The sequence below is a fragment of the Strix aluco genome, chromosome 3 (genome assembly GCF_031877795.1).
Source record: "Strix aluco isolate bStrAlu1 chromosome 3, bStrAlu1.hap1, whole genome shotgun sequence".
In the NCBI taxonomy this organism is placed as follows: domain Eukaryota; kingdom Metazoa; phylum Chordata; class Aves; order Strigiformes; family Strigidae; genus Strix; species Strix aluco.
Window position 1 is genome coordinate 109,889,106 of NC_133933.1, and position 13,406 is coordinate 109,902,511.

The 13,406-nt window shown below is 38.5% G+C and overlaps 1 protein-coding gene across 1 annotated transcript in view; it reads right to left on the reverse strand.

The window, feature by feature from the left end:
- Nucleotides 1-321: 321 nt before the first annotated feature.
- DLGAP2 (DLG associated protein 2) overlaps nucleotides 322-13,406 on the reverse strand; it is an 84,625-nt gene continuing 71,540 nt past the window's right edge. The window contains exons 8-10 of the mRNA XM_074820797.1: nucleotides 7,741-7,832; nucleotides 3,157-3,309; nucleotides 322-831 (exon numbers count right to left, since the gene is read on the reverse strand). Coding sequence (XP_074676898.1) covers nucleotides 613-831; nucleotides 3,157-3,309; nucleotides 7,741-7,832 — 464 coding nt within the window. The 3' untranslated portion in view covers nucleotides 322-612. The remainder of the gene's footprint in view (nucleotides 832-3,156; nucleotides 3,310-7,740; nucleotides 7,833-13,406) is intronic.

The window sequence follows — 13,406 nt, forward strand, 5'->3', positions numbered from 1 at the left end:
TAGTGGCTGGATATCCCTGTTCATCTCCAGAAACTTGACATGACATGAGAGGCCTAATGTTATTTTGCAGTAACAAAGATGAGAAGAGTGGCAGAGCACATGGGTAAATATGTTAGCTGGGTTCTAGGAAAAGAAACTGGAGGTCAGAGAGATAAATGGGTTCTTTCTTTCCTGCTCTTTACATTTGTAGCACCTTCTACTTGGATTAGCTAATGCCTCTAGTGAATGGTGAGATGCACCCATTTATAGTTTGTTATTCTTATCCCTAATTATCACACATTTTATAAAAATATAAATAACAAAAAAGTAAGCTGGGTTCCATCTCAAGAGGTGTTTCTTGTTGTCCTCTGAGAATATATTGGATAAGTCAGGTCTCGACAAGCCCTATCCATTGTAGCTGATTGTAAGTCAGACAATAAATACAAAAAGAAGTCGTTCTTGCGGTGAGCTCAGCAAATTCTGAGGAAATCAAAAGCATTCCACTGTGCTTATGGCACAAAGAACACAACAGCAAGGGCATATTTAGTGGAGAGAATGAGACAAAAATTACCAGGTAAGTGACAAACTGTACAAGCATTTTGTTTAAAAAAGGAACTCTGCAGCATTCTGTCTTTAAAGCCGGGTTTGAGCCTCTGGTATATATATCTCGATGCTGTCTGCACGCTCTGTGGCTGAATTCTGCCGGAAAGAGGCTGCTCTCTTGGCAGCCATTAGCCGTCTTCTAGCTTCTTGTCGCTGTCTGTCGGGTAGGTCCAGAGATTTTTCTCTTGTGATAGGGAATTTTCCTTTTGGGGGCTTCTTTGGTACAGGAGGAGGAACCTTTCTTTCTTCCTGCAATAGGGTATTAAAACTGAGGGTGAACTGTGTGTGGAAGGTACCATTAGCAGAGCATGCAAATCGAAGACATGAAATGCAAAATACTGGTTACATACATCAAGCATGCTCAATTTGTGCTCTCCAGTCAGCTGACTAATGGATTACATGAACAGCTATCCACACTAGGGACACTGACAAAACCCTGTTGTTCCAGCAACCATTACAAATTCTGTAGTCCTATGCCTTAAAAAAGTCTACGCTTCCTTCTACTGTCCTTGCAGGTATCCTGCACATGCAAGCTGCGTACCTCACTTTCATATTAATTTGTTTAATTTTAGTTGACACATTATTACATTCATTATAAACAGGAACACACACTGGCTCTCCAATAAGAATTCAGCGCATCTGTGTAGTCTGATCAAGTGAAAAGACTGTCTAAGATTAGCAGGACAGGATTTTTAATTAAATTAATCGTACCGACTTTAGCCTCAGCTGGATATGAGATAGCAGCTGTGTATATATGTCTATTAGTTTAGTCTCCTCCATGAAATGCTAAATGGAAACATGCAAGCACCAGCCAGAGAGAGAACATAGGGCTAATTGTTCCGCTTGCCAGCCTGGACCATTTTAAAGAAAATTATATTGAAGAATTATCAAATTATAAAGTGAGAGTCAGTAGATTTTTGTACCAAAGTAGCTGTAAATTGCTCTCCAGGTTTTAAATCAAGAATTGTTTTGAAGTATGAAATTGATATTTTACTCCATTTAGAGTCTGTGAAATAACATATAAGGGCCTTAAAAAGATAATGTAGAATCATGGAATCATACAACAGTGTAGGTTGGAAGGGGCCTCTGGAGGTGATCTTGTACAACCACCATTCAAAGCTCACTTGAAATTAGATGAAACTTTGAAGTTAAAGCAGGTTTTTCAACATCATATTTAATACTGGACTGAATCTCCCCAAAGACAGAGACTCCACAACTTCATATTAATAGTATTATGATCAGTCTTTCTGATTTCTCACTTCGGAAAGTAATAGTAATAGTCCAGAGTATGGGCTGTTCCTTATGGAGAACACAGTTAATTTGATGCACAGCAGGATTCAAATAATATAAAAATTGAATTGATGCACCTATGGTTTACAGACTTTTAATTGTTTGGTCTTTTTTTAAAAAACAAATTCTGAGTCTACTACCAAAATGCATTAGCCAAGACTAAATAACTAAGGTTATTTAAGAACATAGTTCTACGTTCTCAATTCAACAGGAACAGTGCAGCAGCCTAAGCTGCTGTTCCCCATGACAACCAGCTCTTCCAGTCTTTATTTTCTCTATTTCCTGTTTTCAGCCAGGAACATAAGGGCTCCATTCCTGTTGTCCCATCTTTTTTTTTTTTTTTTTAACTTTTAGTTATTTCTCTCTTAGGAACATCACTGTTGCTGTCACTATAATAATTTCTTACTTCCAGTTGTCACTAGTAAGCAAGAGTTGCAAACTCACCATCCACCAACCAGTTGGCTGAAAATTAAAATCCAAGAGGAGCATGAAGAAATGAAAGAGTTGTCAAAATGCCTCCTAATTCCTCCCAAACCAAACAAGTATTCACCTGAGGCCAACAGTACTGACTCACACCAAATGCTGTCTTCATCTGACTGATACAATAATCAGCAAGGACAGTGAGGTAATTAAAGTGAGGGATGGAGCTCTATCAATGGGAAAGGCAGTTTTAGAATTACACTGCTTTTGTGGGCAATTTGCCACCTTTGGTTTGTAAGCATCGTGGCTGGGGTGCCTCCCAGGTGGTGGACTTGCAGGGCAGAGGTGCAGGCAGTTTGCCAGAAGTACTCTTTGTCCCCCAGACTTTTGTGGGCCAAGCTTTAGTCTGACCTGCACTATGATTCGCCACATGCTTTTATCTCACTCTTGTTCTAGTATCAGTTGTGTTGTGTGGGCAGGATTAAACACTGTAGTGCTCAGGTTTGAGCTGCCCCAAATGTAGCAGAGTGCTGAGTTTACCTTGACTGAATTCATGGGCTCAGTCTGAATTAATCAGAACATATTTCAGTTCTAGCCTCTAGAATGTGAATCCAAATAATTTGAACAAAAGTGTTTCAGAGTGGACTAACTTAGCAAAATCCATTTTATTTGTTATACAATTCAGCTCAACATTGTTAAAAAGAAAAAACACACATCTGATGAAGATTTCTGCGTATAAATTGGGCCATGCCAATTAGATACTTTCTAGGGTTAGAAACCTATCGAGTTTCACTATTGTATTTAACACAAGGCGACTGCAGGACTACAACGGGGAGTAAATGGTATTGTCCATGGTCTGCTTACCTTCCTTTCAGGTGATTCTATTATTTTCCATTCATTGAGTTTCAACTGGTGCAGTTCATCAAACTTCATGCTGACGTCTTCAATTGAGAGCTGCAATAAGTCCCAGAAACCTGCTAGGTCCTGGGAAGTTGGTCTCGGCATGGCACTCGGGTCCTGTCATGAACAAAGGAGAGAATATGAATAGACTAGGAGGCTTTAAATAACGTGCTTTGAGGTGGGAAAGGCAGCACGCCAGATTACATTGCTGCAGTGCTGCTAAGGCTATGCGTGCTTTACAGCTGGGAGCTGTGACTGGAAAGTTTTGCCTCCTACACAACCCAAACATGAATGAGTTGGATGTCATACGCGAGCCTTCCTGAATCTGTGTGGCATGAGAAGTTCCTTAGCATCACATGCTGTGCTGACCTGCATTTCTATAAAGAAACAAACAGCCTCTGCCTGATGTTATTAAAGGGAAGGAGAATATAGTTCATATTCTAGCCAGCTTGAAGTCTTTATGGTTAATAATTACATTCACGATAGCTGATTAGAAGGCAAAACAACATCACTAATATGTTGTCAACTTATGCTGAATTTGATGTTTACGTTGTTTTGCATTTTCAAATGTATACATAAGGTATACACTTTTGATGGGGATAGTAGGATTTTGTTCTCCAGGGAGTCGAATCACACTCAGAAACTAGGAAAGCACTACTCCCAGGTACTCAATTAAGTGGTGCTATGTGCACAGGACTTAATGGAGCAAACATTGGTGGTACCAATTATTAAGATGACCCTCCATTTGACTATTCATCTGATGTCAGTGCTGGATACAACTTACGTTAGAAGGTGGTATGCAGACTCTTAACCCTATACTCTATGAGCATTGGTACTAGTTCAAGAAGACAGCTTTGTCACCGCAATGAAACTGGGCTTAATTGGTAAACAACTCTGTGAAGATGATGGAGAAAGGTCTCTTCCCTTCCAGGGCAGGAGGAAGCCATTAAAATGGTCTACAGAATGGAGCTGGAAGAGGTGTAGTCAAAACCAGGCCAAAGGGACTCTGGATCTCCCCCTTCCTTGGCAAAAGCTGTAATGACTAGTTTACTATGTTAGAAACACTGGTATTGTTTCTGAAGAAAGGCTTTGTGCCCCATTTTTACAAATCTAGTGGACAAAGGCATTTTAGATATTAAACACATCCCCACATAGTTGCCTAAAATCTGGGACATAAGTCAGCATTTCTATTTAATTCGTCCCTTGAATTGCACATTTCTAGGGGTCTTAAACTAGGAATTGCTACTCAAACTTGGGTTTGCAGATGCCACTATGGGAGCTGAATGTGAGAGCTGGGCATGACAACATGCAGTGTCACCCATACCTAAACCCCTTTGGGAATCTGGACCAAGAACCAGCCTAAAAGTCTATCCACTTGGAAGTTTTCTTCACTAGAAGAAAGTCTCCTTTTCATAGGGAGCTTTGGGGACTTAACAGAACCGGCCGTATAGATTATAACAGACTTCTGGGAATCATGATACAAGCCCAGATTAGTGTTCACTGAAAACTACTTGACCAGGTAGATCCCAATTTATTTCAAACCAATTTATGTCAGTGGTATTAGTTACTCTACAGAGATCAAAATCTCAGGCTTCAGGAACCAACTCCTTGTGTGAAATTTGTCAGGACAGTCCCAGAGCAATATATCTTATATTGCAATCTCTTCTCTCCAGCCTGGTCTCCTCAGTCCCTCTCCCCAGTTTCTCTGGGGAGAAGAGAAACTGTTCCCTCTAAACAGCCATAAATTGATGCTACTCATTGAAATGCCACTGCCCACTGAATCAAGGCTAATTGCTCTTCTGTACCTTTGTGCACCCCATCGGTCATCGTGTTTGGGAAGATGGCAGCCTTCAGTGCGGCTGCTTTCAGCGGAGTGTGCGGTGCATTGGCTGGACACAAGAGGGCTGCCTCCCGCTGCTATCACTTACAGATCCATAGTCCACAAATAAATGTTGGCACAAAGGATTGCTATTAGACCTAAGTTTTGAAAAGATTGGCTTAAACCTGTTTCTTCTCAGAAGCTGCTCATTTATTTGTATCTTATTTGGAATTCAGCTCTGCAGGCCTCCTGAAGGAAGCCTTAAAACATGCAAAAAGTACCTAGTCGGTGTTTGAGCTGCTCTGTTTTTGCCTGCAACCATGACATACTGAGCGATCATCTCACAAGCTGAGTAGGATCTATGCTGACTAGAGAGTATGGAGGAGGACACTTCAAAGAAAAAACAGGGTGTTGCAAGAGATAATGTGAATAATGCAGAAGGAAGTAGTTATTAATCAGTGATGGCTTTTTTCTAGCAGTTAGTGGGAACGGTACACTGTAGGAGATAGCCAGCCAGATTCTTAAAAAAAACTTCATTGAAGCTTATATTTTCATGAATTTATCCTAAGTGAGAGTCTTTGATAAGAGATCTCAACCCAGAGTATAATCAAATGTGTCCCTTAAAGTTCCCCCAACCCTTTAGAAAAGTCCATAGGAGATAGGTGAATTTCCTAGTTAAATTTCAGTTTAAGTATATTGCTCTTCCAAAACCCTTGCTGCATTTTGAATTGGCAGAAGTAAATGCCATTGTTCTTTGTCCTACATTTATGCTTATTGCTGTTGAACACTGTTAGAAAAACTGCCATGTGGTAGCCCTGTAAGTGCTATATGTTTTTGAGTGGGGGAACGCACTAACTGGCTGCTATCTGGCAGCATTCCCATGGGGCACCAAGATGCTGCCTTAAGAGCATATGGAAAGCCTGCTGTGGATATGCACTAAGTGACTATTTAGCAACAAACGCTATCGTTAGGCATAGGAAGAAAAGCCTCAAAACATGAATGAGGTAAAAGTCCAGTTCTGCAGTTGCTGCTTTCTGCAGAGTCCATTGCTGATTTAATGAAGCTGAAGAATATTCAGAGCCTAAGTCTTCAGGGTGGGATAAAGCTGCTGTTATGAAGTTCAAAGGTTTATTCTCCAAATAAGGAGAGAAATAAAATCTTGACAGTTTTTTTGGTCATGGTGTCTGCAAAGCTGCAGATTTCTCCTTGTGCTCCTATTGCTTTTGCAGTAATGAATTGTTCACACTTCCAAACAGCTGACGGCTGTGCTGAGCAGGAGCTGTGCTTGTTATTACAGTAATGCTCTCAAGCACAAGTGCTGGACCCGCTTGAGGATAAATGAAGTGGCTCTCCAAATCTTAGTTTGCATAGCTTAATCAATCAGGTAATGGAGAGCACTTTCAAATTTGCAGTGAGAAACTTTTAGACATTGATGATTTCCTCCTTTCACTACGAAACAAATGACTAGATAGGGAGTACACATGATGTATTTTATACTACAAATGTGGTCATCTCCTGCTTGCCTGACTTTGCATATTTCCTCTGTCATTCTGTAACAGCTATTAAAATTCTTGTTTTGACAGAGTCTTTGAAGTGGATAATTGGATTCTTTCCTAATGAGGACCATGTATCTTAGCATTTTCTATCAGAAGGTAGGACATTTTTGGCATGACTTTCTCAGTAATATTTGATTGCAGTTTCAGAAATTCTGGATGTTTAACTTTATGGATGGAAAGTAGCAAGTAGGTCTCTGCAGAATTAATGGCTTGCCTTAAAAACTTATGTGGCAAATACTAAAAAATAAAGAAATGTATCTAACCAGACATATAGGTCATGTCTGCTGTCATGCATGCAACCGAATTCATCACTTTTGATATATGAGGTGTAAGGGCAGTCGAAAGGTGAAAGTTACACTTGATTTTCGAGTGAGCCAAAGAAAGGTGTTCTACCACTAACTGTAGCTACAAGAATTATGTTCTTCTGTTGATTAGTACCATCTTGCCACAGCGTTTGTATCACTGATGGCTGCTGTCATATTAATGAAGATAACATTTAGAATTGAATTAGTCTATAATGAACTTCCAGAACAATAGCAGTAACTCTCATAGGTAATATATTGCATCTGTTCCTTTAGCCCTAGGACATCTTATATATAATTGGCAATGCAAATTATGAAACTCAATTTTAGGAACATTATGTATATTTCCATTTCCAAGAGCAGTCCTATTTTCAGGTAGGTAGAAAGCTGGATCACGTATTCTCCACTATTCTGCTATTTTACTATTCTCCACTTACTGTAATGTAAAAAATTTCTCCTTTCTTACCAGAAATATAGTTACTATTTTAGGGTATTACAAAAATAAGCCATAATATTATGTCTCAGAAAACTTGCATTTGTTCCCTTCTCGTTTTTTTTCTTTAATAAAGACAGAAAAAGAAGACAAAACACAGCCAGACTGAAATCACTGAAATTACATGTTTGCTTTGACAAAAAAATGTACTAACGCCATACTTAAGGATTAAGTTAAAAAGAAAAAGGAGCAGTAAGACAAAATGTGAGACTCAAAAATGACATTTCAGAATGCTACTCTTTGGGTACACTACACTTGTTTTTGTTGTTGCCTTTGAAGTAAAAATATTAAATTCTAAAATTTAAAGTTATGTTTTGTGGAATATCTATGGATCAATAGCCTCAACCTCTTCAGGAATGACCAGATATGGTGACTTACCAGATTTTGCTGACAAAGCCAATAAAATTGCTGGAATTTCTGAGACATGAGGAGCTGAGCGCTTCCAACAGCACTTCGGATCTTACCTAGGACTAAACATACAGACATGTTATTACCAATAGATGTCTTTCGGCAGTAAATGCAAAATTGAGCTCAAAAAATATGTAGCTGAAATTACTGTTTATTTTATAAGGGAAGTAAATATTTGGTTTTATTTCTTGTGATTATATACATAAAATATTTTTGAAAAAGATCGGGATATAGGAAAGCTCTGTGGCATCTTACCCTCTAGCAATAACAAATGATATATTAATAACTCAGAACAGCTAAGACTGTATTTGCCTAAGGAAGTAGAAAAAAAGAAAAGATCACAAACAGCTTCCTGAAGTGGACATACATACCTATGTTTTTGAGAACAATCTTAAATTTCAAACTAGATGATACTCCCCCCCCTCCCCCTTCACATTTGCTCATGTAAATTGAAAATTGTTGAAATAGCCTTGCCCCAAGAACCAGTTAGATGCCTGTTCCCTCTGATGTCAATGGGAGCTCTGCATGTACCTCACGTAGTATCTTCTGGTTCTGCAATTACAGATGACCACTCACTTGTGTGGATGATCCCTGGGTGAGCACTCTTTATCCTGCCTCTTCTGCGGTTAAGGTTAATACATTAAACTATAACATAAGATACTCCTACCATAAGGATGAGATCCTCAGAGGAATCATGTCTCTGAGACATGTCTTATCTCCCCATTAGGAGTTATAGGTTGCCTAACCAGGAAAATACAGAAAGTCCTAAGCACAGGAGCTTCAGACAAAGTGGGGCACAAGCGGGTGCTCCAGGACTTTGCTGAATTGTGATCAGCCCACATGTTTTATCGGGCTTTCCCCACTGTCAGTGCACTTGCCATTTACAGTGTGTATAAGCACTAGGGAAAGGGACCAAATTCATTTTACTTGACTTTGCTTCCAAGACTCATCTCTAAATCAAAATTTCTGCGTGCTCTATAATCAGTAATCTGAGCTCTTCAGCTCAGCCATGTTAAGCACTTATTTTTAGATGAACTGAATCTCTTCCTGGAGATGCCTATTTCTTTCTGTTGACAAATGCCTAAGGGGACTGGCTTATCCCTAGGAAACTAACTCCTGGACTCCCACATTTGCTGGGATAAATACCATACTTTGGTAGGTAGCAATACACTTTCCTACACCTCCTTCCTACACATCCTTTCTTACACTTCCTTTCCTCCACATCCATTTCTATGCTGAAAAAGCAACTCTTTAAAAAGCATTATAAGCTGCAGAAAATTGGTTTTATCCAAAGAACTTCCAGGTCTTTAAATAATGTTTATGGTAAAGATAGAGAGAGGTAGGGGCAGGGGTGAGACAGGAATGACTCTGACATTTTGAAATTAATTCTGAAGAAACAAAATTGATAATTCAAACAGGGTGCAGAGGGTGGAATTAAGCCACAATAGTACAGCAGAACTGATCTGCAGCCTGTGATATAGAAAACATTAAACTCTGGCAGGGCTTAATACTTTGTTGCTATTTAGAATAAGTATAGGAAGGGACTGAATGGCATGTGAAAACAGAATTATTTTGGTAGTAGGTATTACATTTTAATTCTGTTTTCTCCAGACAAGTGAAACATCTGCTTAACCACAAGTAGCAGCAAGAGATAATTTGGAAGTTTTAGACTCCAGTTCTGTGGAAGCTTACAAACTCTGTAACTTTAAAAGCATGCGTTAATATGTAGAGCTGTAGTTCTCAAACTCTATTCCATTTTCTGTTAGACAAACAGTACAGCTGCGCCACAACACTAAATTAAACAGCAATATGCATAATTCATCAGTCCTGTGTGGCACTCATTTGTGAAAGGGTTAAGTAGTTCAGGGCTGCATGAGTAATTCACTGGGGTTTTGTTTTTGTTTTGTTGGCCAAATGAAATAAAACATTTTAATTGGTTTGGGGTTTTTGATCACCAAACCCCTCACTTTCCTCTGTGGACTTATTGGCATATGGATAGTAATGTTTTGGGTGTTAAAACCTGAACAATCATACAAAAACCTAAATAAAAAAGAAATGTTTCATTTAATCTGAAACAAATTGCTTTAATTTGGTTTTCAGCATTTTTAATAAAGGCAAAGACTTAAGTGACAAACAGCCTGGTATCCTCCTTTTCCCTCAGTGCTCTGTAGCTCAGGACATAAGACAAACTCCCAGCATGGGGTCAGAGTCTTTTCTTTGCCAGGATAGGGAATTGTGCTGTAGCAGGTCCCTCACATCGCCTGTTCAATGCTATGTTCAACTATTCACTGGGCAGAAAGAGAATGAGGATGATTCTTTAGGCTGATGATCATAGTACCTGTCTCATAGTAAGTAAAGTTCAGTTTTAGTTTCCTCTGCTGAATTTTAGAGTTCATAGCTCAAATACATAGGCTGAGTAAGAGGCACTGGCTTTAGCCCTACTGCAGAAATGTAGATCTTGACAGACTATACATGACTGATATTTTCTAGTGAACCTCACAGTTACCCCAACCCTCATATTAAATAAACATTTGTTTTATCTTTGTTATCCTGAAGGATCATGTCAACAAGCATTGGTGATTTAAAGCCCAGTCAGACCAGACAAGACTTCAGCACTGGCAACACAGCATTTTGGTGTGATATACACATCCGTTGGGGGTGTAAGAAAGACAGTGGTTCTGGGCTACTTGCATGTGTCACTGAGTCACAGTGGTGAATACACATGTATAATTACAGCCCTACCATTTACTAAAGTTCTAACTCTATTTCTGTTTCAACAAGTAAATCAGACATAATAAAACATAGAAGTTTAAATCTCTCATATTCATGCTACTCTGCTGTGCTGTAATTAAATTAAAGTATTAAAACACTTCAACTCTTAATCTTTAGCACAATATTAATAGACAGCCAAAGCCTTGTTATTAATTTCATGCATTGGGGAATTATTCTGATGAGTGCAGATTGATTATCTCCATGAAAGAATGATGAATGTTAGAGACTGGAGAGATCGAGATGTTTGGTGATGCCTAGAAGATTTTGCTTGTAAATAAATGATGATAAAATCTACCAACACACATAAATATATGTAATTTCTTATAATTCATATACCTCCCTTCATTAAGATAATGTTATATTTACTTGAATATCACGAAAGAGTCACACAACCTTAATTCTGCTCCCTGAAGTGTATGAAGCACTCCATTTTTGTTGTGTGATCCTGTATGGCTTCTACTCTGACGACATACAAAACTCTGACCATGACTGCAGTAGGAGCAGAGTCAGGATTTATACCCTGAATAGAGATTGTGTAAATTGCCTGTGTACAACATGCATAATTAACACAATGGTGTCTTTTCCCCTGCAATAAACATATTACAAAATTGCAAGTAATATATATGTGTTGTATTGCTTGAGAAATGCTACAAAGTCTTGTAATTAAAAACGGTTTCATAGCACAAATATAGAGGGAGGAAAGTTAGATCTATATTGATGAAACAAAGGTTATAGTCAGATGCTGAAACTCTATTCTTGTCAGGTTAAAAGTTTTGCTCAGTTGTGCCACTATTGCATCAGCAGTGAGAAACTACTAACAATAAATCTGGTATTAATTACTGTTTATTTAAAAGATGCATATTAATTGAAATATTCATTCAATTTGATTGTTACTTTTTTTTTTTCTATATTTGTAAATAAATTGCTATACAAACAATCTGCGAAAATATGCCTGGAAAAAATATTGAAACTGGCATTTAGTTCATCCTCCTAACTCAAAGCAGGACATGATATTTGTCTAATCTCTAAACCTACAATTAGTAATCTTCAGAAATATATGTCTTTTTCACTATCAACTCAGCAGGTAGGTGTAATAATAAATGTATAATGTTCAGAGTGAGATGACATTTTAGGACAACACAGCTACCAGTTGGTAGTGCTCTGAATGGTAGACAGGGCAATGGGATCTTTGTGCACCAAGTGGGACTCACGGCAAATTTGCTTTTTACCTCAATGGAGCTGAGTTCAAAGAGGAGAAAATTTGAGCAGAACAATACAAATTCCAGGAGGAATTCTTAGATTCCACACTATGGGACTGTATTTTATTGACTTTAAAGACTGTTTCAGGGCAGTTAAGACATTCTGTAGTCATTCACAACACTCCAAATGTAAATTACAATATTTCCTGAAGGATAGGTTTGTGAAAAGCATTAGGAAATTATGTCAGTAATTTCTCTTTGGATAAAGGATAACCCATATTTGGTCAAACACCTAAAAAAGCTTTTATGGATGATTAATTGTTGAATATACTAAAATAAATTGGTTGCATTTTTTTTTTTCCCCAAAGTATGGGAGATTTAACTCTATGTTTTCTGTTACTATTCGGCCATGTTAGTAAAACCCTTGCAGTACTGTGGAAATATCAGCCAGAGGATTAGCAAGGAAAAATCCAACATCCATGGAATGAAGGGGTAGGGGAAGAGAAAAGTGATATTTTGAGCTCTCACTCTCTAATACCTTTTTTTTCATTAGAGAGCACTTTACTATGTAGCTATGCCAGCAGACCTCCTAACCACAATGCAGAAGATACCAGCAAAACAACCATCTGCTGGCATAGCTTATACTACAGCTAATTTTTTTGCACCTGTCTTAGGACTTCTATATGAGAGTAAACTCTTTGTGGCTGTTCTCCATTCGACTTGTGTATTGAAATATTTCAGTGGCCAAACATGTAGCATTCAGAAGCCCGGGATGTCTTCTGCTTCCCTCTGCCAGTCCTTGCCTACAAGCTGTGGGCAGGGACTGTGGCTCCCCACTGGGCTCGCCTACTCTCCCCCTCCCTGTGCCAGTCTCTCTGCTCCCATCACAGAGCTCACGGGCAGCACAGTCCTGGCCCTCCTAGTTTTCAATAGCTTTGTGACAACTGAGAGTGTTTTTCTTGTCATCACCTACACACCAGTCACAGCCAAACACAATTTTCAGGGTGTAAAACTGAAACTCCAGTCAGCACCCTTGAGAAACACATATTTTTGTTTGAAGGCACCCTGCTAGTGCAAATGATCAGATGACTTAACCTGGGAACAGTTACAGCCACATATATATATATATCTATATATGTTATAATAAACACTAAGAACACAGATAACTGCCCCCACAAACCATATGAACTTTACAGAGACTCCAAAACACAACTGATGGCAACTGACCAAATAAACAAATTCTGTGAAAAGAAAGAGAGGTTATTTTTGCTGCAATGATTATCTTCTCCTTTTCTAAGACCTGGTGAGTGAGGTTCTTAAAACAACATTATGGGAGAAAAGCTACGGTGAAAGAAAAAATCAATACAGCAATCAGACAGCAGTCTGTGATCTCAGGGCTATTGTGTAAATGCAGAAAATGAAGTTGTTTTCTAAAATGCAGTTCTATTTTAACTCTTCCCATGATTAAAACTAAATAGAAATGATCTGATAAAGACAGCCTTCTCCTATGAGATGCAAAGCTATATTTGGTCTTCAGGTACAATTAATATACCCAGGCTGAAAATGAATGATTCAACATTAACAATGACAGTTTGAATGTGCAAACTTTGCTGCAAAGTGTTTTGGGAATAGTAGCTCCTGCTCGAAGATGGAAAAACATATTTA